Source organism: Dromiciops gliroides, chromosome 3 (assembly GCF_019393635.1).
Source record: "Dromiciops gliroides isolate mDroGli1 chromosome 3, mDroGli1.pri, whole genome shotgun sequence".
NCBI lineage: Eukaryota > Metazoa > Chordata > Mammalia > Microbiotheria > Microbiotheriidae > Dromiciops > Dromiciops gliroides.
The window spans coordinates 670242696-670267990 of NC_057863.1; the positions used below are offsets into that span (position 1 = coordinate 670242696).

The 25295-nt window shown below is 59.3% G+C and overlaps 2 protein-coding genes across 7 annotated transcripts; both read left to right on the forward strand.

Moving 5' to 3' along the window:
- The first annotated feature begins 757 nt into the window (after window positions 1-757).
- Window positions 758-2674, forward strand: LOC122745939 (pre-B lymphocyte protein 3-like). The gene is made up of 2 exons (XM_043991397.1): window positions 758-815; window positions 2361-2674. Exons 1-2 carry the CDS (start codon window positions 758-760, stop codon window positions 2672-2674), a joined length of 372 nt encoding a protein of 123 aa, XP_043847332.1.
- Window positions 2675-4796: 2122 nt separating this feature from the next.
- Window positions 4797-24152, forward strand: RAB36 (RAB36, member RAS oncogene family). Of its 6 annotated transcripts, none has more exons than XM_043995450.1 (11): window positions 4797-4898; window positions 9330-9411; window positions 9559-9650; window positions 14331-14396; window positions 15686-15787; window positions 16766-16830; window positions 17154-17205; window positions 17870-17951; window positions 18952-19042; window positions 20107-20229; window positions 21176-24152. In XM_043995450.1, the coding sequence occupies exons 2-11, from the start codon at window positions 9343-9345 to the stop codon at window positions 21238-21240; spliced, it is 807 nt and encodes a 268-aa protein (XP_043851385.1). In that variant the 5' UTR covers window positions 4797-4898; window positions 9330-9342; the 3' UTR covers window positions 21241-24152. The 6 variants fall into 6 exon arrangements, with proteins under 6 accessions (XP_043851385.1, XP_043851387.1, XP_043851388.1 ...); XM_043995449.1 differs by lacking the exon at window positions 4797-4898 and adding an exon at window positions 5271-5464 and having other exon boundaries at window positions 21391-24152; XM_043995448.1 differs by lacking the exon at window positions 4797-4898 and adding an exon at window positions 5273-5464.
- The last annotated feature ends 1143 nt before the right edge of the window (window positions 24153-25295 follow it).

Below are 25295 nucleotides of genomic sequence, written 5' to 3' on the forward strand. Positions count from 1 at the left end.
CTGTTCTGTGTTCCAGAGGCAGGGCCTGGGAGCTGACAGCCCTCTCAGAGTGGAGGGAGGGAGGCCCGGCCCAGGCAGTTGAAGTCTGGCCCTGGGGAGAAGCCTTCTTCCTAAGGGGAAGAGACACAGCCTGGGGAGCCCGGGATGCCAAGGGGAGCACATCGGCAGCAGCTCATAGCTGCTGAGCACTTCCCATGCATGTCCCTCCCCTGCCTGGTCCTCCCGGAGCCGACCCATCCCTGCTAGGCTCAGGGCCAGTAGCGCTCTCCTCTCCCCAGCATGTCCCCTTGTCTGGGGGCCTGGTGGGGCCTGTGAGATCCTTGGGGACAGGGGCCATCTGGCTTTTGGGTCTAAACACTTGGTGGGTGGAGCATCCCAGGGGAGAGAATGGGGATCCAGGAGGCATCCAAGGTGGTAAGAAAGTCCTGGGAGCGTCCAGAGCCTGAGCTGGCCTCCTCCCAGGCCCGGTAGGCCTGCCGAGGGCCCACTGGGGGCCTGCTGAAGGCCGACTGGTTCCCAGGGATGGAAGACCTTGGGGAAGGGAAACAAGAGGCCCCCAGCCCCCCATCTTCTATGAAAGGCCCCTTTGCTAGCTCAGCCTGGGCCCCCCCTGCCTCCACTTCCCCCTCTGATTTGCATGGATTGTTGTGGCTGGCCAGGCTGGCCTCTGCTGCTGCTGCTGCTGGGGGTGGGAGGGGCCCCAGCTCAGCCCCAGGAGGCTCAGGCAGCGCCAACTTGCTCTGCCTCCCAGACAACCATGAACCCCCACCTGCTGGTTCTGCTCTTGGCCAATGCTGCCGCGACCCTCCTAGCAAGTGAGTAACCCTCTCTTTGGGGTACCCCGAGGCACCTGGGGCTGGCTCCACTCGGCTCAGGGTTCCTCATAGCCCGTGTGGTCTGAACCCCTCATTTTGTTGAGAAAACAGTCTAGGAGAGGCAGAGGTAATGGAGGGAGGCTCCTAGCCTCCTCTGCTTCAGCCTCCTGCTAGAGGCCCTCACCGTGCCCCCTCCCCACTAGCATTTCTGGGGTCTGAGGGTGGGGGCAGAAGGGAAGAAGGACCCTGATGTCCCAGGCTTCCTGGCTGGGGCCTGGCTTGCATAAAGGCCCAGCGGGCAGCAGGCCAGGCTAGGAGGGAGAGTCACCAACACACTGCCTGGACACAGGCTCGGGAGCCAGACGGGTTTTGTGGCCTGGAGCCCTAGGCTGGATCTGAGATGATGGAGGGATCCGTGGGGATCCACGTAAACACTCACCTTTGAGCAACAGAAACCAGCCTCACAAAGCACTGATGGCGAGGCCTGCATGGCCACCAGCTCTCCTGAAAAAGAGCTGATGGTCTGAGTGGCCTGCACGCTCCTTGGGAGCTGCAAGAGAGGCAGCAGCCCTGAAGTTAGGTGGCCTTGTGTCCCGTTAGGAGGAGTGGGCGAGAGGGCACAGACTCATTGAGCTCTATGCCGGTCAGGCCCTTTTGGAGGATACCAGTGACTTCTGGACACCTCGGATTGTGGTAAATGAGATGGATGGTCAGGGAGGCAGCAGCATCCCAAGGCTGGCAAATGGTCTGCAGTCTGAGGCTGAGCGGGACTGGGGGAAGAAGTGGAAAGCTTAGCTTGGACAAGAGCACTCAGTGTATGATCACTGTGTAAACTAGAGAGGGATTATGGACCTGGAAGGTCCCAGCAGGAAGAATGGGTGGAAGATGGAAGGGGCCCTTTGAGCAGGACTGCAGAAAGAAGCAGCTAACAGTGAGAGCCTCCCAGAGTGGAATGGATTGGCTTGGAGAGGTAGTGAGCTCCTCGTCCCTGGCAGTATTCAAGCCACGTTGGAGGCCTGGTGCTGTTGATGTGAATGGTCATGTTCTGGGTGGACTCAGTGGCCACTGAGATCCCCAGCTGAGGGTCGGGTGGAGCAACCAGATAAGAAAGAAGATGGTGACGGGCAGAAGGGGGTGGGAGGGACGCTGGGAATTCTCGGTTCCCACAAGCTCTGGGAGAACAGCGAATAGACCGACTTGGGGCAGAGCAGAGGCACTCAGGCTTCCCCACATCTGTGCTGCCGGCCCATCTGGCCTCCCCAGAGGGCAGACCCCAGAACCTCCCCAGGGCTCCTGGTTGGGAGGCAGGAAGGAAGGCGCTGAGGCCTGGGCGCAGGGGGAGGGGGGACGGGAGACAGCAGCCTCTGGGGACAGGTGGGCCCCCCCCAGCCCATGTCTGTGGGGGGAGGGTTGGAGGGAGGAGGGGGACTGCCTCTAAGGGCGTCAGCTCTCCCCCAGTCCCCCAACCAGCTTCCCCGCCTCCAGCCCCAGGAGCCCCCCCCACCCCGTTCTCCCCCCAGCCCTGAGAACCTCGTGTCCCCGCAGACCCCCACCCAGGGCCCACCCAGCCCGACGCCCTGCTGGTGTTCCCGGGGCAGACCGCCAGGCTGCTGTGTGCCCTCAAGCCGGAATTTGCCATCCGGGACCACGGGGTCTCCTGGTTCCAGCAGCACCCGGGTGGCGCCCCCCAGTTCCTGCTCCACTTTTACTCGAAGGAAGAGCAGGACCGGGCTCCCGGGCTCCCGCCGCGCTTCTCGGCCTCCAAGGACGAGGCCCAGAACGCCTGCCTCCTGACCATCTCCCCGGTGCAGCCAGAGGACGACGCGGACTACTTCTGCTCCGTGGCCTACGGCTTCTAGGAGGCTGCGGAGCCTCCCCGAGCCCTCCGTGCCGCCCGGCTCCGCGGGCCGCAGCCACTCGCCCCTTCCCGGCCTCCGCTGCCCAGAGGCGCCCCGGCCTCTTCCCTCCTCCTTTACACCCCTGTTAGCCTTCTCTTCCGCCTTTGTGGCTAGGCCGCCCGGCTAGCAGAGCTTCCCCTCTTCCTGCTCTCTCTGGAACCCCAATAATCCAGCTTCTGACCTCCACCCCGTGCCCAAGCTGCCCTCTCCAAAGCGACCAGCTGCCTCCTTGGCCTCTGCAGCCTAGGACGCTGCCGACCACGCCCTCCCGCCCCGCCCCTCTCTGGCCGCTGGATCGTCCTCGGGCTCCTCCTCTGGGCCGCCTCCAGGCCACGCCTCCTATCTTTAGGTGTGCCTCAGGCTCCCTCAGTCCCTCTGCCCTGGCACGGATTGAGGGACCTTCTCTGGGCTGGTGACTCAGATCTGCCCCGACCTCCCCGCCCTGGACGGGTCTCAAACAGACCTCCCCATCTTTCCTCCTCCCCCCTTTCCTGTCACTGTTGGGCCTGAGCCGCCCCCACCCCCACCCCCCAGGCTCCTAACCTGGGGCTCATCCCAGACTTGCTGGGCCTGCAGATCCAGTAGCCCGAGGCCTTTGGAGCTCACCTGGGCAGCCTTCCCCTGAATCACCCCTTCTCTGCCTCCTTTCACTGGTCCCTCAGCCCTCTGACCTGGATTATTACAATAACTTTCCTGTCTCTAGTCTCCCCCCATCATCTTGCAGCCCATAGCTCCCTCCTGCCCTCCAAGCCTCCACGATGGGCCTGCCATCTCCCTTTCTTGCCTTGTTTCCACTCTCTGTCCCTTTGTCCCCTGCCTTGTCGGCCTCTCTAGCCTCCGGCTTTTGCTCCAGCCGTGAGCCCTGAGAGCCAAGAATCCCTCAGTCACTCTCAGGCCCTCCTTCTCTTGGGGTCCCCCATGTTTCTTCTGCCTTCTTTGAGGTCTCTGTGGACCCCCTGCTCGCTCCAGAGGGCAGGGGCTGCCCAGATAGACCCTGGTCCTGTCCCTGAGCCAACACCAAACACCCAAAAAGCCAGATGTGCCCAAGACCTGCATCCCCCTCCCACCCAGCAGCCCCTGAATAAAAGTTGACTCTACTGGAATCCCAGCACCCTCCTTGTGGGTGGGGTCTGGGACTTGGGGGGAGTCCAGGCCACTGGGCAGCTTGTGTCCTCATCTGCAAAGTGGGCACCATGTACCACTGGGGGTGGGAGGAGGGGCATTCTGGGCCACCCCACCCCCCAGGCCGAGGCTGGGCAGAGCTCAGGGAGGGCCCACCATTGCCCATCCCGGACCCGGTGGGGTCTGTTTGCTCAGTTGGCTTGGGAGTGGATTGGGGAGTTTGGAGTCTGGGAGACCCCCTGGGTTCAGGCCACACCAGCTGGGCTCCCTGGGCAGGGGGCTCCGACATCCACTAGAGAGCCATGGGCCAGTGAAATGGACAGAGAAAAGAACCGAGGGCACTCGCTTCCTGCCTGCTGGGCCCATGGGCACCCTTCCTGGCTGCCTGCCTGGCCCAGCCCATGTGGGTCAGGCTCATCATGCCCAGAGAACAAGAATGAAGGGTGGTGGCCTGTGGGTAAGACATGGCTCCTGCATGGGTAGGGGCTCAGGGAACAGAAATAGGGGTGAGGGGGTACCTATAGGGGAGGCCTGGTGACTGGGGGGGACCAGAGAATAGAAATAGTGGGGTGTGAGGGCAGCTAGGTGGCGAGGTGGATAGAACACCAGCCCTGGAGTCAGGAGGACTTAAGTTTCAAATCTGGCCTCAGACACTTGACATTTATTAGCTGTGTGAGCCTGGACAAGTCACTTAACCCCAATACCAAAAAAAACCCCAAAACACAAAAAACAACAAAACAAGAAATGGCGGGGTGGGGGCCCGCGGGGCAGAAGGCTGCACACATTGTGGCCCGCCAGGGTTTCAAGGCTCCCCGATCACGTGGCCGGAGCATACCCAGTGCCCCGCCCCCGGCTCTCCGCGACACATCGCGTCAGTTACAGACAGTCGCGCCCCTCCCCTTCCATCCCAAGTGCGCACGCGCGCTCTCCCACCCGCCTCCCCGCCCCCTTTGCCAGGCTCGTCCGCGCAGGCGCGCCTCGTGCTGCGGAGGCACGCAGTGCGCACGTCCACCGGTTGCTATGGTCACACGGAGCGTCCCTCCGGCGGCGCGCGGCGGCCTGGGTGAGCATCCCCCTCCCCCGCTGGGCTCGAGTCCGGGCAGGGCGGGAGGGTTTGGGGGCCGCATCCGTGCTGACCGACCTCAGGCTGGGCCCCCCCTTACTGAAAGGACGGGGCGAAGAGCAGGGAAGGGGGCGGGGGGCAGCCTCAGTTATGCAGCTCGGCCTTCCGTCATCCAGACTCGGGGGCGGGGCGGGAACCCCTCCCCCGTGCGCCCCCCCCCCCCCCCCCAACCTGCTCATAGCTCTCGGAGGGACACTAACGATGGGGAAACGGAGGCAGGGCGCGGGGGTGAGACCGGCCCAGCTAGGGAGCCTGGGGGGGGGGGGCTGAGATCTGGGGACAGCAGCTTTCATGTTTGCTGGCTGGCTGCTGTGTGCCAGGCCTGGCATCTGGGGCCCGACTGCAGGTCCCAGGCTCGCTCTGCCCGCTGCCCCGCCTCGCTGCCCCAAAGGAAAGGCCGATGGGATCTCAGGGCGGCCGTGGGAGGATGCCCACAAGCCTGGGGACAGAGGATGCACAGGAACGCGGCCTGGGCCTATGGTCCTAATGGTGACCAACGTTAGCGGGTGCCTACTTCATGCTTTGCAATTCCTCCCAACCACCCTGGGAGTGGGTGCTCTTGTTATCCCCATAGTACAGGGGAGGAAAGGAGGCAGAGGGTGAGTGACTTGCCCAGAGTCACACAGCTAGGAGGTGTATGAGGCTGGATTTGAACTTAGGTCTTTGTTCCAGGCCTAGCCCTCCACCCACTGTCCACCCAGCAGTGCTAGAGCTCAGAATGAGCCAAATCAGGCAAGGGACGAGGAGGACAACAGAGTGTCTTGTTCTGAAGGCGCTCTGTTGGCAGACAAGAGGATTTGAGAGGACTAGGACCTATGCTGGGCTGGATGGGCCAGCGATCGCTGCCCAAGGATGATTTTGTTTGTTTTCTCTGCAAAGGAGAAGGACTTTTGCCCTGGATCTGCCAGAACAAAAATGACTCAGAACAGGGAGTTAGCACCCACATGAGTAAGGAAATGGTGAGGCAGCTTCCGTGTATGAGCTCAGGGCCTCTGGACCAGGTGGGAGTATTGAGCCGCTCCCTGTCTAGGAGATTTGAAAGATCGTAGAAAACAAAAGAGGAAATCCAATATTGGAGAAGGGCAAATATTAGCCTGTAAGGGTGGGGAAGGCAATCGAGTCAATCAAGTCACCCTGGCTCATTTCAGGGCATTGCCAAGAATACTGAGTCATTCAGTCCTAGGCTTCAGACTATGTACAAACAAGGCCACAATCAGCTGGTGTGGCATTGCCCAGGAAGTCTGTTAGGATTGGTTGAGGGACTTGGCAATAAGAATTGGGGACTTGACCGTCTGAGTGTGGAGAAGAAAGGGAGCTTGGTGAGATGGAAATCCGGAGTTGGGAGGAGAAAGCCTTGCTCTTGGGCTCTCCTTAGTGGCAGGAGGACCCTGTGAGCTTCGAATGGGGCTGGGGCTGGGGAATGCTTGTGACTGTGTTGTGACTCTTTTTGTGACTATGCCACCTCAGTCAAATTGCTTTTTCTAAAAGTTTCGTTTGGCTGATTTATATCAACTGATAATCATGGCATGAAACTTCCCTGGTAGGGGCTCGGGTTATAGCATTGGCGGGCCATCCCCCACCTGTCTTCCCCACTCAACTCCTCAGGGCCAAGTGTAGAACACTAAGGACCTGACTTGTCAATTTGAGTGAAAGCTGAGACAAGGACCCCTAGAATCTACATGTGGTTTTTAAAAAAAAAAAAAAAGGAAAAGAAGAGAGACTGTAAGCCATAGGCCAGTGAACTTGACTTTGGTTCCTAGGAAAATTGCTGAAAAGATCATTAAAGAGATGATTGGAAACCTTACAATGAAAAGTGGTGATTCTCCAGAATTAGCCTACCTCCACCTAGAACAAGGGCGTCCTACTGGACTGAACTGCTAACCTTGGCAATGAGTGGGATGCTCCGGACAGATGTTGCCTGCTGTTAGCAGATGTTGATGAGATATCTCAGACGATTCAGGTGGAAAAGATGAACTGGATGACAAGGTGGCCCTGTGGATTCAGGACTGATGCAAAGAGCAGCTGGTTGATGATGGTCCAATTTCAGTGTGGTTGGAGGTCTCCATCAAAGGAGCTCTGGCATCTGTGCTTGGGCCTGGGTTATCGGTGGCGCTCAGGAAGCGAAGCCGGGAGGGGTGGCTAACACCGTGGAGAGCAGAGTTGGCCCCCAAAGGACTCATGCCCATTGGCCCCCTCCCTAATCACTTGGCAGCTCTTCCCCTGATTTTGGCTCCCATGAAAGGGCAGTTAGTGATCACTGGGGATCTCTGGGGCCGCTCCCCCGGGGTCTGGCCCCTTTGGGGTACAGGCCTGCCTGGCAGTGAGAGCCAGCACCCTCCCACTGCGGCCCACGTCAATATCGTTAGTTTGGGCTTTGCTGCCTGCCTCTATTCCTAGTTGGTGTTAATTAAACCCGGAGACTCTGTTTAGCTTCCTTCCCTTCCTCCTGTGACTTGTTTTCATTGCCAAACCGATCCCTCCCTTCTCCCCTGTCTGCTGAGCCAGCCTGAGGAGCCAGGAATGCCAAAGAGGGAGATGTTCGAGCCCGGGGCCTCCTCCAGGCTCTCACCGGCCATTGCAGTGACACAAGGCCTTGTGAGGGGGCTCTACCCCTTCCTCCCGGTGCTCACTCTGTCTTGGTCTCCTGGCTCTGTGGCCCTGGGTCCTCCGAGTCTCCTTGGGTCTGCTATCCAGGAAGGCTTCTTGGCCTTTGGGCCCCACCCCTGTTGGGGCATCCCAGTGTGTCTCGCTCTTGCTCTTGCTACCCTAGAAGGCACCTCCGTAAAAGCCGGGCATCTGTGGGGCCTCCATCCACAGGCTGGGGGAAGAGATTTGGAGTCTCCCATTGCAAAGAGCACAACACCCAAGTGGCCTTCTTCCTGCCTACACTGACCACTGGCCCTTGGGCACAGGGTGAGAGGAGCACCATCTGCGTGTGCTTTATTGCTGATTGGCTGGTAATCGAGGGAGACTCTTCAGGAAGGGTGGGCTGGAGGCATTCAGGCTCAGCCGTGCCCACAGCCGCTTCGCCAGCCTCCTCCCAGCTGGCGTGGGCCTAGGCCTCGGCGGCCTCTGGACCCAGCATGATCAGGCTTTCCTCCCTCACTTTTGGACATTTCCACCTCATTTCCTCTTATTTTCTTCCTTTACAAAACCACCCAGACCTGGCAGGAGTTCTCCTGACCAATCATGGCTCACTTTGTCCAGCGCACAGAGTTTCAGGCCTGGAGTTGGCAAGACCTGAATTCAGATCTGGCCTCAGTGTAGTGTAACCCTGGTCAAGTCACTTAACCCCTCGGGCCTCAGTTTCCTCATCTCTAAAATGGGTCGTGGTGAGGATTAAATCAGATCCCATTTGTACCACGCACTTGCTTGTTACATCCTTGTTCCCTCCCTCTTCCTCTAGTCCTTGGCAGGTTTTGCAGACCCAGCAGACCCAGCAGAAGGAGGCTGAGAACCCCGGAGACAGGCAGGCCCAGGGGGGGCTGGGGGCCTGTGGACGGAGGAAGGGTCATGGGGTGTGGCCATAAACAGGCCAGCTAAGAAGCAGGGAGATCAGCGCGTTGGGCGGGGCTGCCTGCTCAGTGCCAGGGGACAGCACCACCACCCTCCGCCGAATTCTCCCAGCCCACCCCCAGTAAGGGCGCAGGTGATAAAAGCCAGGGCCTTTCTGCTGTTCAGGACATAGGGGTCTCAGAGAGGTCTCTGAACCATCTCTCCTTGAGAGAAGCCCTTGGCTTCTCCCTTTTCTCCAGCACCCGAATAGAAGACTTTTATTCTCACTGGATTGAGTGCGAGAGGGTGTTGCTCTCTAAAGAAGAATCCTCAGGACCCCCACACTACCCATTTCCCCTGTGACATGTGACATAATGGATGCTGGCTGGTGGATGTGGTAGCTGATTGCTCGGGGGCGTGGGGAAGGGGCAGGGGACACCAGGTGGGCAGCCGGGCCTGTGAGGAGGGTGAGAAAGAGGGTGGGAGCCGTGGCAGGTTTGTGACACCCGCTGGTGATATGGCTGCAGATGCAGGCCTGGCACTCCGGGTGGGGGGGGCATGCTGGCGGCCAGCGGCTGGGGGAGGCCCTCTCAGAGCTTCCGGCCCGGGCAGCTTCAGTGCTTTCAGGCTGGCCTGTTCCCTGACCCTTCCCTGTGCCTTGGCCACTTTGCCACCGGCTCTGTTCTGCCTCCAGACCTTCGGTACGCTTTCTGGGCAGTGCTGAAAAGGGCAGAGGGGTGCCCCATGGCCTAGGCCTCGGTCTGCTTCTCTCCCTATGACCACTCCTGGGGTATCTGGAGCCCAGCCATGACTAGTCAGTGAGTTTGGGCCCTCGGGCACTGGTGGCGCCTCCACTCTCAGTTTTGTGTCTTACAGGGACTTGGCCAGGATGAAACCTGACCTCGTGCTTCTGGGGCCGCCCGTCAGCCGAGACCGGGTCGTCTCTGACTTCCCCAAGGTATGCAGCACGCCCCGGGTTAGGCCGCTGCCCACCTCCTTCCCTCTTCTCCTCTTCCCCTCCCTGTCACTGGGCTCCAGACGGGCCTGGCTGCGCCCATTGTCCTGCTGGGCTCCGGGCCTCCACTCTGTGTGTGTGTCTTTGCAGTGGTACACGCCCGAGGCCTGCCTTCAGCTCAAGGAGGACTTCCATCGGCAGGTGCGAGCGGCCTGTCGGGAGAGGAGAACGGGCACAGTGGGGTGAGTGATGGGGAATGCCAGGCCCCGCCAGCCCTGAGGCCCAGGTCAGAGGCCGAAGAGCAGGCCTGGGCGGGAGGCCGTCAGCCCCGGGGCGTGTTCTGGGGGAACGGGGTTCCCTCTCTGGGCCTCAGCCTTCCGTTCTGTAGAGGGGCGGGTGGGGCACCCAGCTCAAAGTCCTCCCGGGGCGAGGCAAACACTCGCTGCATCCCAGGGAGTCGCCTCTGTCAGCAAGCACCCAAGGAGACGTCTGTGCCAGGCCTGATGCTAAGCCCGAGGACACAGAGGCAGAGGGAGGGAGGGAAGGAAAAGGGATCTGGGGGGTGGAGGGTCTGGGGTCAGTATGAAAGGCTCTGAATGCCCAGCAGGAGATGGGGCGGGAGGGGTTGGGCCTGCTTCAGGAGGGAGGCCTCCTCATCCTGGGAGGTGGAGGAGGGCCAGGTACTGATACCTGAGGGATGGGAGATGAGGAGAAGCGGGGGAGAGGGGGGAGGGGGAAGCTAGGGGGGTGAGGAAGAGCCACTGGGCCAAGGGAAGTGCTGAAGGCGTGGGCAATGATTCTGAGCAGCAGGGAGAGCTGAGGATGGTGGGACCCCAGAGGCCAAGAAACGCATACGGCACACGTGTGTGCGCACACACACACACACAAAATGTCAGCCTGTGCCTCGGCTCATCTTCAGAGGCCCAAGAGGGGCCGTACTTGGCCTCGGGGAGAGTGGAAAGGCCTCCCCAGAGCAGTCTGGGGCCTTGGCTTTCCACAGGGACAACCCAGCAGCCGAGGCCGGTGGGAGGAGGGTGGGCGTGAGAGCAGAAATGGAGGGGGGCGTCTGAGGAGGCAGGGAGGGGCCTGGCCTGGCTCAGCAGGTTGGCAGGAGGAGCCAAGCCTGGAGGGTGAGTGAGTGAATGAGTGAGTGAGCATTTATTAAGCTTCCCTTCCATGCCGAGTTCTGGGAATGAATGCCCTGATGCCCCAGGCAGTGGCTGGTGTGCAGTGAAGGGACCACACCTGGGGGAGGCTTGGCCCATGATCCTCGGGCAGCAGCGAGGCAGGCAGATGCTCTTGCAGTGTCTTCACCGCCTTCCTACCAACGTAACTACCCTGCTGCCCATGTCAGGCCTTTGCACACAATCTCTCCAAGGGCCCGCCTGCTGTGGGCCTCGGGGTGTGAAGTGCAGGGAAGCCTGGGGCCCAGGACCTTAGCCTGGGAGTCCAGGACAGACTAGAGGGAGAGGAGAGAAGGGCAGGGTTTGCGGAGAAGACCAGGCCTGAGGGTCTGAGGGTCTGAGAGGGAGCCTTCTCCAGGACCGGTGGGCCAGGCTGGTCCCCTGAGGGGCCCTTCCTGCTGGCCCCCCACTTCTGGGTGCCCCCCCCACTTCCCACTGTCCCCATACTTCCAGGTGCCCCCTACTTCCCACTGTCCCCCACTTCTGGGTGCCCCCACTTCCCACTGTCCCCACACTTCCGGGTGCCCCCCACTTCCTGCTGTCCCCCCTGGGCCTGAGCCAGAGGCCCTCTTCTGCTCTGCTGTCCTCCCCTGGCTGAGCGCCAGGTAACCCATGGCCCTCCTCAGTGTGTCCCCTGGGAGGGCAGAGGGCCCTCCCCTCCCCTTCTGTGCCCGGCTGAAGGCAGCCTGAGGCCAGGTCAGCCACAGGCCTCGCTTGGCTGGCCCACCTTCTGCCAGGCCTCGCCGCCTTGTGGTTGCGGGCTTGGCCTCCATCTCGTCCTCTTCAATTTCACCTTCTCCCCTGCCAAGTCCAGGCAGCCGGTGGTTGGCAGTTGGCTACGTCTCCTGACTCTGCCCACTGCAGATGTGCGTGTCAGGCATGCCTTTCTCCAAGCACAGATGGCCTGGCCCCCCCAAGACTGGCTGCCGCAGATATTGAGCCTTTAGTGCCATTGGGTGTGTTCCACGCCACGGTGCTTCTCTTCCACAAGAAAGCCCAGAGGAGCCACATCTACACCTTCCTTCCTCTGGCAGAGAGTGTCAGAAGAGCCTGGCAAGGGCTGCCAGCCATGCTGCTTCCTTGGCCAGGTCTCACTTCCTGTGACAATGTGCCCTCTGCTTTTCTGTGTGCCCCCCTCGGGCCCCTGGCCTCTCCCTGGCCTCTCCCTGGCTGCCAGGTCAGGCTCGAGGTCACACCTTCCTGTCTCCGGCTCTCAGGGCGTTTGCTCTTGAAGTTGGGCTCCTGTCCTGTCCTCCGCCATCTCCCAGAGAGGGTGGCAGAGGATGGCATCCGTGGCTGGGAGTTGCCGGCCGTGATGGCTCCCGCCAACGGTGGCTGGCAGCTTTCTCATTCGATGCCTTCCTGTCCAAAGGCCACTTTCCTCTCAGGGTGTCCCCCCAAGAAGGAGCCGTGGAGGAGGGGGCAGGGGCAAGGAATAAGCTCTGGGACAGAGTCTGCCACGTGCTGGGGCCCTGGCGAGTCCTGGCCTCTACTTTTACAAACGCAATCACGTTGATCCTTCCAGCAACCCTAGGAGGTTGGCGCTGTCATCATCCCCATCTTACAATTGAGAAAACTGAGTCAGAAGCCAAGTGATTTGCCTAGAATCACACAGGGCCGAAGTGTCTGAAGCCGGATTCAAACTCTGGTCATCCTGACGACGCCCAGCCGCACCCACTGCTGCCAAACACACTTAAATAAAAGCAGGAAGTGGCGCCAAAGGCCAAGAAGGAAGCCGTTGTTGTCCCCTCCCCCCCCCCCAAGGCCTTGAAGGCCCAGAAGGCGGTGTGGAAGGGTGTCCACAGCCAGAAGATGAAGATCCGAGCGCCCCCCACCTTCCGGTGACCTGGGCACTAAGGCTTCAAAGGCAGCCCAGAAACCCTCGGGAAGTGCCCCACACAGAAACAAGCTTGCTCGCTGGGCTGCGTTCAGCCTCCCCTGACCACTGAGTCTGCCGGGACAACCCCCCTCACCCTCCTTGGTGATGTTGAGGCCAGCAGCGTCGGATCAGGGGTGAGGAAGCTAGATGCCCGCCCCATGGCCAAAGTCAACACGCCAACCTGCGCCAGGCCATGATGCCTTGTTGTCCCCAGCACGGCTGGGACCATTTAAACAGTGCCTGGCTCTCCCACGCCTCTGTGTGCATGTAACACGTGTCCAGTAAAAAACAAACAAAAGCTGGACTTCTCAGTACAGGACCTTCATGAAGGAGACTCTCCCAGGAGAGCCCAGGACATCCACAGGAGCAGAAAGCAGCCCCTTGGGATCCAGCTGACCCTGGCAGCCCAGCCTGCAGGGCTCTGAGAAGCCCCTCGGGCCGGGGAGCCAGCACCCCTTGGACAGAGGAGAGATCGCTGCTGGGGAGGTTCAGCCTCACTGAGGCCAGCGTGTGCGTGCCTGGTGTTCTTTGGAGCTGCCATTGTCTTAGCAGGGGCGGGGAAGGATACCTCCCAATACCTCCCCTGGGCCCCCCATCCTCCATCCAGCAGCCTCTTGGCTGTATGCTCGCCCCACGATGGCGGCACACAGGCGGTGCCTGCACCTCCTCCTGGGGCCCTTTCCCTCTCCTGCCTCTTCCCCTCAGCCTCTCTGCAGCCTCTAACTGTTGGTCACCTGGACGTTCTCTTCTCTCTTGGTCCCTCCTCCTCCCTCTCTGACCCCTGGATCATCCTCAGCTGGACTCTCCTCCAGGCCATGGCCTCTAACCTTGGGCCTCTCCCAGGCTCTGCCTTCTTCACTGGGTGACCTGTCAGCCCATCCCTAAGGGCATGATTCTCAGATCTGTCCTCCTGCCCCACCTCCCTGCTGACCTCTGTCCGGTGACTCCAGCTATCTCTCAGATGCCTTGAACTGGACGTCCAGTCACCCTCTTAAACTCAACATGTCTACAGTCGGCCCCTTCTCCCCCCTGCCCTATCTCTGGCCAGGGCTCCTCCGTCTTCCCGCTCCCTGAGGCTCACAGCCTGGGGGTCATCCTGGGCTTCCCCCATTTCCAATGTGGTGCCAAGGACTGTCCATTTCAGCTCTGCAGCCTCATTCTCCCTGTGCCCCTGCCCCGACCCCACACAGAGCCTCATCACCTTACCCCTGGACTGTGGCATCTGCGTGCCTTGGTCTGCCCCCTCTGGGCCGTCCCCAAAGCTCATGTCTGATCATGTCACCCTCCTTCCTCAGTGACCACCCGGGGCAAATAAAAGTGCTCCGCTTGGCATTCGGAGCCCCTCAGAACCCGCCCCTGAGTCCAAACACGGGCTCCCCCAGCCCAGCCTTCCCTCCTCCCCTCCCTTCTGCTCGTGCCCCTGGCAGGACCACTCTCCCTCCTCTGCTCCCACTACCGACCACCGCCCACTTCCTCCAGGAAGCCTCCCCAGCCCCTTCTAATTCTCTGGTCTTCCCTCTGTTCCCTGCCTCGGCAGACTGTGTGTGTGTGTGTGTGTGTGTGTGTGTGTGTGTGTGTGTGTGTGTGTGTGTGTGAGAGAGAGAGAACTTTTGTGTGAAGTCTTCCCGGTCACATGTTGGTGGGGGAGGGCACCAAGAGATGCTGGGCAGCTCCTGTGAGGGGTGCAGTGCCCCTGTTCCTAGGCCTCTCTCTGCCTCTTCCTGGGCGTGTGTTGGTGGGGGAGGGCACGAGAGATGCCGGGCAGGGTTCTGCAGCCCCTCTGTTGGCTAGGGGGTGATGATGAATGCGAACATCCCCCTCCCCCCAGTGATGCTCTGATCTCGCTATGTCCCTCACAGGCTGAAGGTGTCCAAAGTTGTTGTCCTTGGAGACCTCTACGTGGGCAAGACCAGCCTCATCAACAGGTATTCTCTCCTGACTGAGACCCTGGGGGGTCTGAAGCCTCAGTGGGGCTGCCAGGGTGGGGTACCCTGTGTCCACGGCACCTCCTTCAGGCCGTTGGACGCACCACCTCCCCTGCCCACCCAGCCCCATTGTGGTCCAAGGACCTGAGCTCTGCCGCTCTGGACCTGTGTGACCTTGGGCAAGGGTCTTGCCCTCTCTGGGCATCCAGTTTCCTCCTGTGGTTCCATTCAGCACAAAATCTTTGATTCTGTGATCCTCTCACTGTGTTGTTCAGGGCCCCCTCAGGCCTTCTGGGTCACATTCAGACTGCTCTACTTGGCATTCAAGGCCCTCTTCACGCTGGCCCCTACTCCCCTCCACCCCCTGGCCCTCGCCCCTTGGGGCCTGGGCACAGCCTCTTCTCCTCTTCCTTCTCTCCTCACCATCCTTTAAGGGCCACCTCCAATGGCCGGGAATAGGGCAGGTTGTTCATTCGCTCTCATCATCGTCCTTCCCTGGGCCCCTTCCCGGCTCTCCCTCTGCATCTTCCTCAGCCTTTGGCCTTGCTCCATGTGCATTCTCCTTGGTCCTCACCCTGGCTCCATCGTCCCAACCTTTATGGCCCACTGGTTGGACTGGGCGGTGTCCTCCACCTCTGACCCCACCGCCCCCTTGCCCTCCCCCCCATTTACTTGTGGCCTTCCAGGCCGATCAGCCAACTTCACAGGGACTGGATGGGGGAAGTGTAGTAAGACGGCTATCTTTCTGAAAAAAGATCTGGGGGGGCAGAGTGGCCCACAAGCTCAGCAGAAGTCAGCGATGGGATGTAGCAGGCAGGAAAATCTCACAGGCTCTTGGGCTGCATTAAGGAGGGCATAATGTCCATGATGAGGGAAGGGGCAGTCCCACAGGCCTCTGTCCTTGTCACACCTCCTTGGCAGACAGGGTCCAGAGGGGGGCACTTGAATACATGACAGGACTGGTGGGACAAACTAGGCGAGGTTAGTCCTGGGGCCATGGTGCATTTATCCCAGTGTCTGAAGGGCCGTCCTGGGCAGGAGGGACCTGACTTGACCTTAGGTAGGGAGACCCAAGAGCAGGGGGAGGCAGGAGTTGGGGAGACAAGTAGCAGAGTCTGGTTCCGGCCCAAAGCCTGGCCTGCTGGGGGTGGGGGGCTGGCCGGCCCAGGGCCCTCCCATGCCCACTGGCTCACTGCCCACAGCTGGCATGAGGCTCGGCAGACCTGGGCCCAGTGGGATGCGGGTGGACCCTCCTCCCTGCGTCTCTAGGAATCCATGTTTTGTTCTAGGTTCTGTAAAGACGTTTTCGATCGGGACTACAAGGCCACGATTGGCGTCGATTTTGAAATCGAGAGGTTTGAGATCGCTGGGACCCCTTACAGTCTCCAGATGTAAGTGAGCCTGAGCCTCTTCCCTCCTCCCGCCCTCCTCAGCCCCTCTCTGGGCCCATAGCCACCCTCTCCCTCAGCCGTCTCTGCCTCCCGCCCTCTGGGCCCAACTTCTCCACCCACTGCCCTGTCGGACCCCCTGGACCCCTGCCCTCTGACCCAGCCCACAGAGCCTGAGCTTGGCCCTGCCCTCAGGGCACCTCCTTTTTGTCTGGGGACACCAGACTGATGCCACTGAACTCATCACTGGCCAGAAGAAAGTGCATGGAGTAGTGACTGTCTGACCGTGGTATGGGGGTGCTGGGCGAGAGAAGGAGGAAGGAGGAGGCCCCTTGGGCCTGGGCAGAGGGAAGACAGGAGGCGGCTTCCTAGAGAAGGGCCCAGGGGCAGCTAGGTGGCGCAGTGCATAGAGCACCGGCCCTGGAGTCAGGAGGACCTGAGTTCAAATCTGGCCTCAGACACTTAACACTTACTAGCTGTGTGACCTTGGGCAAGACACTTAACCCCAATTGCTTCACCAAAAAAAAAAGAGAAGGGCCCAGTCCTGGGGCAGTACCCGAGCTGACTGACACACGAGAACCCCCCGGGGTACAGAGCTCAGGCCAGGGGGCAGCCCACCTCAGGACGTGGCTGTGAATCGGACCCCTTCCTGCCCGGAGCAATCCTCTTCCCTCCAGACCCTTGCATGACCTCCTCTCTAAAACGAGGGAGCGGGGTGGGGTCCCTTCTGGCCCTCTGTGAGCCCGTGCCACAGGCTAGGTGGTCACCATCACCAGCACATGGCTGGACTTTGGGTTGGCCTTTCTGAAGGCATGGGCAGGAATTCAGAGGGTGGAGGGCTCAGGCTGTGCCAAGGAGGGCTTTTGTGGGCAGCCTCCCAGGGCCAGGATGGGTGGCCCTGTTTGCTCCCACAGCACCAGGCTGACCCCTGCCTGCTTGGGATCCCCCCGCCCATGGGCTTTCTTCTCTTTGCCCCCACAGCTGGGACACAGCAGGACAGGAGAAGTTCAAGTGCATTGCTTCAGCTTACTACAGGGGTGCCCAGGGTGAGCGGGCCCTCACCCCCTGCCCAAGGTCCAGGCCACCCCAGGCCCCTGAGAACAGCTCCTCCCTGGGCCGTCCTTCACAGACGGGCCACAGGGAGCCAAGGGTTTGGGCCCTAGCATCTGCTGGAGGCTTGGGCCTGGTGCTGATGGCCCACCTGCCCCAGGAGGTCACAAAAGTTGTCCCAGGGTGGTGTGGAGGTGGGAGGTGGGTGGGGCAGGGGCAGGCCTTGGGTCTGCCTTCTGCCTGGGTGGAACGGGGTGCCCTCCGCCTCTTCTCCATGTCTCAGGGACGTTTCTAACCCTCCCTTTTTGTGCCCGGGCAGTTATCATCACCATGTTTGACCTAGCAGATATCGAGACCCTGGGCCACACCAGGTGAGTGCCTGGATTCCTGGTGGCATCCCTGCAGTCCAGGACCCAACCCTGGCATGGGCTTTGCTGCTGGAGTCAGGGCCTCACAGAGAGAGGTGCCAGCCAATGTCCTCTCCTGAAATTAGCCCTGAGGCAGAAAAGCTGGCCATTGGCCAGCATTGCCCCCCCACCCAATCCTCTGAGGCCTGGCCCTGACTGGTAAGGGCTCTTGGCCACCATGGGCTTGGAAAGGAGGAATCCTTGTGGTCACCAGTGGGGTCGAGGCCCTCCTGCACCTCCCTGCCCGACCTCGTGGCTGGGGGCCTTGAGACTCCGGTGTGCTGGGTGCTCCCAGAGGCTCCTCCCTTCCCCCCTTCCTTTCCTCCTTCCCTTTCCCCTTCCCTTCCCTCCCCCTATCCCCTTCCCTCTCCCCCTCTCTCCCCATCTCTCCCCTCCTCTCTCCCCTTCCCCTCCCTCCCCCTCTTCCCTCTCTTCCCTCCCTCCCCCTCTCTCCCCTCCCTCTCCCTTCTCCCCCTCCCTCCCCATCTCCTCCTCCCCTCCCTCCCCCTCCCCCTATGTCCTCCCCCCCTCCCCTTCCCCCCCTCCTCCCCTTCCTCTCCTTCCCTTCCCCCTCCCCCTGCCTCTGCCCCCCATCCCAGCTCAGTTGGCCCCTCTTTCCTGTACCCAGGCAGTGGCTGGCAGATGCCCAAAGGGAGAATGAGCCAGACTCCAGCTTTGTCTTCCTGGTTGGCACAAAGAAGGATTTGCTGGTGAGTGGATGCCCAGCCCCTCCAGTGACCCACTAGCCATTTCTGACCCTTGTAGCCCATGGTGCCCTGCCCGTCCTGGCACGTAGGCAGCTACTATAGCAGAGTGCCAGGGGGCCGGCTCAGGCCCAGGCCGGCACTGTGTAGGGCCTCTGGTACCAGGCAGGGCAGTCCAATCCAGCCCCAGAGGGGAGGGGACTCCAGCTCATTGGGGGAGGGGGGGCTTGCCCAAGGTCACACAGTCAGTCAGTGAGTGCTTCCCCTGGAGCCTCCCGAGGCTGAACTTGGAGGCTAAGGCTCAGGGCCTCCTTCTTGTCTCAGAGGCTGGGCAGCCTCCCCAGGGCCGGGATCCTGGAGCTGCTTCAGGCCCTCAGAGGCAGGGGCTAATTCAGGGCTTCCCAGGACTTGGGGCCATGGCCAGGAGGAGGCCCCCGGGGCTGAAGCTGGTGGGTACAGTCTGCCAGCCTCCTGGGACACAGGCCTACTGTGCGCCAGGCACCATGCCAAGGAAAGGCAAACCTGGTCTAACGAGCAGCCAGTTCTGGTGACAGGAGCTAGAGCCCAAGGGAGGGGACTCTGTACTGGGGGGGCCCCTGAGAGGTGCCCTGAAGGAGGCTGGATGGGGGCCCAGAAGCCACGAGGGGAGGAAAGCTGGCACCGGGCATCAACTGATCCATCCCTCGGATTTTATAGAGGAATCCTGAGGCCTAGAGAGGGAGGGGGACTCTGGGGGTCAGTAGAGCTGAGATTTGCACCCAGACCTTCTTCCCCAATGTGGAATGAGGTGGCAGGAAAGGTGATAGAAGGGGCCCCGCGGTGCAGCGCGAGCGTGGGGAGCACCGTCATCCCTGGCCAAGAGGCCCCTTGTCTGCCCCGGCAGGTTCCCGGGCTCCTTTGCTATTCCTGCCTCCCCCAGGGCCATCCCCATCAGGAGCCCGGGTCACTGCTGGGGGGGCATGGTCTGGCCCCTTGCTCCTGGCCCATGCCCTTCTCCTTCCCCCAGTCAGGGCCGGCCTGTGAGCAGACGGAGATGGATGCCGTCCGCCTGGCCAATGAGATGCAGGCTGAGTACTGGTCAGTTTCGGCCAAAACAGGTGGGTCTGAGCAAGAAGTGGGGAGGGCAGTAGGGGGGCAGGGACAGGGGGGGCAGGAGGGCGGCAGGGACGGGGGGGGGCAGGAGGGCAGCAGGGACACTGGGTGTTGTGGAGCACTGCTGGGAGCAAGTGTCGCAAAAACTGACTTCCCCGGTCACAGGGACCAGGTTCAGGTCTTAGCTTGGCTCCTTAGACGTGGGAGGTCTTGGACATTAGTGCCCCTTGGCGCCTTGGTTTCCCTGTCTGTAAAGCAATGGCTGAGGCCCCATCCTGCTCTAATTCCTGTGGACCTAAGACCCCCAAACACCTTGCCCTTTCTCTTAACTTCTGTGCCCTCCATCTGTCCGCTGTGCCAACCACCCTTAACTGTGGGCCAGGCACTGGGCAAACAGGTCTCCCCTGCCTCAAGTCTAATGCAGGCAGTTAGGGACCGACAAGCTGTAAGTGGAAGGCAGCCGTCTCACAAGGAAGGGACTAGGCCTGGGGAGAAGCCAGGAGGTGGAGGTGGAGGTGGGGGGAAGAGCATTCCTGGCGGAGGACACCGCCAGGGCAAAAGCCCGGTGTCAGGAGATGGAGCAGCCAGGCTGCTGTCCAAGGTGGGAGGCCACAGGCTTGGGAAGGCTTTGAAGGCCAGTCTGAGGAGTCTCCAGCAAATCCCGTCCACGGAAGGTGTTTGTTTACTTGAAAAAGAGATGGGCCCAGGGCACAACACTGGTCGTTAGCATCCCTGATGGGATATGAACCCAGGTCCTTTGACTGTGCCTTGGGCCAGGGAGTGCCCAAGAGAAATCAGGGAAGCTTGGCACCCCAGAAAGAGGGGCGTGGGCCTCCACGGAGCCCAGAGACAGGGAGGAAAGGGGAAAGAGGGGTCAGATCTGTGGCTGGCCCGTGCCACCCTGGTATGGGGGAGGGGAAGGGTCAGGCCTGCACCCAGAGCTTGCTCCCAGAACCTGGACCTCCCGCCTCCTGGCCTGCTTGGTGCTAGGTGACGGGTGCGAATTCAGAAAGCTGCTGCCCGAGGGTGTGGCTCCCTCAGCTGGTACCCTCCACACATTATCCCATAGGAGAAAACGTCAAGGCCTTTTTCTGCCGAGTCGCCGCCTTGGCCTTCGAGCGCTCTGTGCTACAAGAACTGGAGAAGGGCAGCCGCCACGCCCAGATTGGAGCAGGGTCCTCCATAAGCATCAGTATGTCAGGGCCCCTTCACTTTGGCCTGCCTCCGTTGGCCCCTCTGTGCCATGGGCATGATAGTGTCCCCAAGGGTCAGATAAGACTGGATGGCCCATTCTGTGGGGTGGGGGGGCCACTCCTCCCCAGGAAGACAGTACACAATACAGCTGTTCCTGCACCCGAGGACCCTCATCTTCCATGGCCTCTGCTGGGTGTCTCTGCCTCGTCCGCAGCTTTAGGCAGGGGCGCAGGGCCGAGTGTCCTATTCCAGATGCTGCTTACGGTCCACTAAGAGCTCCAGATCTTTTTCGGGAACCTCCCTCATCTCATTCTGGTACAACTGATTCTCGGAGTTCAGGTTGCATCTGACTCGATTTAGCCCATTGCTTCTGGCTGCTGTCACCTCTGGGTCATCGGCATATTGGGTGGCCTTGCCCTCTGGGCCCTCATTCAAGACAGCACAAGGCTGCATGCAGATCCCTGGGGCCTTCCACTGGAGAACCCAGCCCAGTTGATGTGGGACCCCAAATGCCTGACCCTCAGGTGCAGCCACCTCCAACCTCCCCTTTAGAGAAGGATTTGCCAAAATCTAGGAAGCTAAGTATGTTGCCCCTTGGGAGGGTTGCCAGCCAGCTGCAGCTTCCTCCCATCAAGGCCTCTTTCATTTTTGTGAGCCTAGCCTGAGGCTGAGCAGTGAATGAATGAATGAGTGAATGAATGAATGAACCAAGGAACAAAGGAAAGAACTAATGAATGAACAAACTCACAGATGAATGAATGAATGAACAAGTGAAGTAATGAGGGAATGAATGGAGGAATGAACAATGGATGGATGGATGAATCAATGAACCCACTCTGTCTCCCCAGGCTTCTAGCCAGGCCTGGCCCATAGGACACCCCCTGGGTTCACTGCTACCCAAAGGCCACTTTCTCTAAATTTCCTTTTATCCCGCCTTCTTACAGGAATGGAGGAGGGCTCCTCTGCGAGCCAGGAAGGGGCCAGTCCCAGCAGCCCTGGGTGCTGCTAGGAAGGGGAGTCCTGGGTGAGGAGGGGGAGCCTGACAGCTGCAGCATTTTCAGGGTTTCATCTGCCGCAGGAACGGCCCCTCTGTTTCCTCATCCCCACACTCGGGGTCTGTGAAGGGCCAGATCCACCCGCCTGTGTGTTTGCTTTCCAGTCCTCGGCTCTGGATGCCCCAAGGAGCCAAGCAAGAGATGCCAGTGAGGCAGATCCTGGGGCGGCCCCTGACGGCGAGTTCCCCAGCATGCTGACACTTCCTCTGCTGTGGGCCCGGACACACAGCAGAGCCATCTGTCCCAAGGCACCTGCCCCTCCACACCTCCCACCCCAGCCTGGACTGCAACCGAGCCACCTGCCAAACGAGGAGGGAACCTCTCAAGACCAGCCCTGGGGGCCACCCAGCTCCTAACCCACCAGAGGCTGCCAGCCACTGCCCCCTCCTGTGCCCCAAAGGCTGTCACCTCCTGGACCGTCGACCCTGGGGTCATTGCCTCCTGGCCCTTAAGCCCTGGGGCATCACCTCCTAGACCATTGCCTTGTGGCAATAATGTGTGATCTAATATCCAATTTTAAATCTCACAGCCTCCTGGACTGTCACTTCCTGGACCATCACCTCGGGCCTAACCCCGGGCACAAGGAGATGGCAAGGGCTGGAGCAGGTCCCTCAGTGAGGTGGGCGGTGAGGAGAGGAGGTCTCAGAGCCTTCAGAGGACAGCCCGGGACGTCCGCAGGACTTGGCCAGCCGCTGCTGAAGCCGCCACAGTCTGCTCTGAACTAGGAGTCATCCTTGCAGAAGGCAGGCGTGAGATCTTGGTCTGCAGGCCTCCTGGCCCCCTCATCCGCCCTATTCCCAGAGCAGGATGCCTTCCCCGATCCCAGCCACGTTGTCTTCGGCCTTTGCTGGAGGGTCCCCGGCTGCACAGGCCACCATCCCAGCTGGAGACAATTGTCCTCGCAGATGCGGCTGATCCCCACTCCCTTCGTGATGACAGACAGCTCCCAAGTGCCTCCTGAGCCAATTCCTGCAGCCTGACTTCATCCCTTCTCCATCCTGCTCACCCTCCCATGATCACCCCAGAACTGAACCCAGGGACCCAAAGAAGGCCAGAGCAGGGCAGCGGATGGCAGGGTAATCACCTCCCCATTCCCCTGAGCTTTGCCTCCTTTAGTGCAGCCCCAATGTGGCCTCAGCTTCCTTGACTGCTCCTTCCCCATATTGACACTCACTGAGCTTGTGGTCCTCTCAGACCACCAGATCTTTTTCAGACAAACTGTTCTCTGACCACAGCATCCCTCTGATACTTAAGTTGATTTTTTTTTTTTTGGCAAGGCAATGAGGGTTAAGTGACTTGCCCAGGGTCACACAGCTAGTAAGTGTTAAGTGTCTGAGGCTGGATTTGAACTCAGATCCTCCTTAATCCAGGGCCACTACACTACCTAGCTGCCCCAGTTGATTTTTTTTTTTTTTAACACAGGGGTAAGATTTCACATTTATCACTATTAAATCCCATCTTCTTAGATTGAGCCCCAAACTCTATCCTTCGCAGATCTCTTTGGGTGCAAACTCTTGTCTGCAATTGGACGAGTGTGCCACTCATGACTTTGTATTAGTCTTTGATAAAAAGCTGAATGAGGCCTGAGCACAGACAGATCCTTGGGGCCTTGCACTGCAGACCTCCTTCTAAGTGGATAGTGACCCTTCAGTGTCTGCTCTTAATTCTTTATACCATCCAGTCAGGCACTTCTGCATCTGCTTGGCTGTCTCACTCTCACCCACAGATCTCTGTCTTACTCACAAGAATAGCATTTTCTCTTTGGATTTTCTTTCTCTGGGTTGTCACTGCAGTCACTGGTCCTAGTCCCAAGGTGTCTCAAGCTTGCTTCTCTCTACAATCCAGGCTCAGCTCTGCCCCCTTCCCACTGCCTCAGCTATCAATTTTGTCATTTCTGAGGGCACAGAATTCCCCAAATACTTATTCCACATCCACTGTGTGCCAGGTACTGTGACGGGCATTGGAAAAACAAGTGTGAAGATTAGAACTGTCCCAATCCTGGCTTTCAGGGAACCAGTGGTCCCATGGGCTCATGGGATTGCACAAGGTCTGCAGTACAGGAACGTGGAGAAGTGTATGCAGCATCATATCCAGGTGTGTGTGTGCGAGCACACACACACACACACACACACACAGAGGAAGGTGCATCAGCAAAGACAGGAGAGGGGATAGAGAGAGAACCTGAAGAGAGAACAGAGCTCAGGACAGAGCCCTGGGGCCGCCGTCCTCTCACAGTGACAGGGCTATGGTGCAAAGGAGCTAGAGAACGGCAGTCACAGAGGTAGGAGGAGGTCTGAGGCAGCAAGGCCCAGCCAGAGGAGAGACTCCATGAACAGAGGAAGGGTTAGCAAGGCCTGTAGAAAGACCCCAGATTTGGCAGCTAAGGTATCAGTGACCCGTAACTTGGGAGAGGACACTGTCCACCAAGTGATAAAAGCCAGGCTGGAAGGCTGAGGGTCAGGTAAGAAGTGGAGCCCGCAGTTTGGCTGGTAAAGGGAGGAGAGATATGGAAAGACAGCCTGGGGGGGGGGGGGGAGGATGGAAGAGACTTGGGCATGTTTGAAGGCAGGAGGGAAGGAGCCCATTGATTGGGAAAAGGAGATCTGAGAGCCAGAGGATTACTGAGGATGCAGTCTGCTGGAGAAGACAGGAAGGATTGGCATCAAGTGCACTTGGGGAAGGCTGGACAAGAAGGGCTGCCTCTAGTCATAGCAAATCTGAAGCTATGCTATAAAGCGGCTGTCATGGAAACAATCTGGTACTGACTAAGAAATGGAATGGAGCATCAGTGGAATAGGCACAGGAGACACAGTAGTAATGACATTAGTAATGTACTGTTTGATAAACCCAGACTCCAGCTTCTGGGATAGGAACTCAATATTCAACAAAAACTGCTGGGGAAACTAGAAGATGGTATGGCAGAAACTAGGTATAGACCAACATCTTACACCCTATACTAAAATAAGGTCAAAATGGGTTCAAGATTTAGACATAAAGGGTGATACCATAGATAAATTAACAAGAGGAATAGTTGACCTCTCAGATATATGGAGGGGAAAACAATTTATGTCCAAACAAGAGATAGAGAATATCATGAAATGCAAGATGAAAGACTTTGATTACATTAAATTGAAAAGTTTTTGTACAAACAGAAGCAATGCAGCCAAAATTAGAAGGGAGGCAGAAAACTGGGAAACAATTTTTACATCCAGTATTTCTGATAAAGGCCTCATCTCTAAAATATATAGGGAACTAAATCAAATTTATAAGGATGCAAGTCATTCCCCAATTTAGAAATGGTCAAAGGATATGAACAGGCAGTTTTCTGATGAAATCAAAGCCTTGAGGTGCGAGGATCAAGTGTGCCCAGGCTAAATGCCAGTCACCTTTCTAGATACGCTCCTCTACTTAATAAATGCTTGTTTATCAATTGACTCTGCTTGCTGTCTTTCCATCATCCCTCCACTGGCCACCCCTTCCCTAAGGCCATCAATGAATGCTGGTGCATGTGCTTGGCAGTAGGAGCACTGGCTCCCAAAGGGTGGATTTCGCAAAGGCTTTGGAGAAAAGTCAGAGGGACAAACACCTTGAGGGCATTTGCCAGAGGGGTTCTGCCCCCCCTTTCCAGCACCTATCCTCTCATGGTCCTCCTGCTCCCCGAGGTGGGACCCTCCAAGTTCTCTGACTCTGATCGCTTCCTCACCCCTCTGCAGTCGCTGACCATCATCCCCAGACCATCTATCTCCCTTGCAGCTTGCTGTCCCACATCATTGCCTGGTCATGGCCCCCCAGGGCTGTAGTGATGAGCAGCCCCCCCCCCCCCCCCGTCTTCTCCGGATACAGAGCTGCCCAAATCATCTTCCTACCATGCAGGTGTGAGCATGCCCCTTTCTCACGTGAACCCTTCCATCATCCCCAACTCTTGAGACCCATCCCAGTCTGTTCTATAAGCGCCAGGCTGGTTCTGGCTTGGCCACGAGGTGGCGCTCGAAACCACCATCCTATTGGG

Excerpts from the sequence above, each read along its gene's own strand:
- LOC122745939 (XM_043991397.1), top strand. The coding sequence starts at position 758 with ATGAACCCCCACCTGCTGGTTCTGCTCTTGGCCAATGCTGCCGCGACC. Across the intron at positions 816-2,360 it reads TGCCGCGACCCTCCTAGCAA|ACCCCCACCCAGGGCCCACC; the intron begins GTGAGTAACCCT and ends GTGTCCCCGCAG.
- RAB36 (XM_043995448.1), top strand. The coding sequence starts at position 5,436 with ATGGTCCTAATGGTGACCAACGTTAGCGG. Across the intron at positions 17,206-17,869 it reads GAGACCCTGGGCCACACCAG|GCAGTGGCTGGCAGATGCCC; the intron begins GTGAGTGCCTGG and ends TCCTGTACCCAG. Across the intron at positions 20,230-21,175 it reads AGGGTCCTCCATAAGCATCA|GAATGGAGGAGGGCTCCTCT; the intron begins GTATGTCAGGGC and ends GCCTTCTTACAG.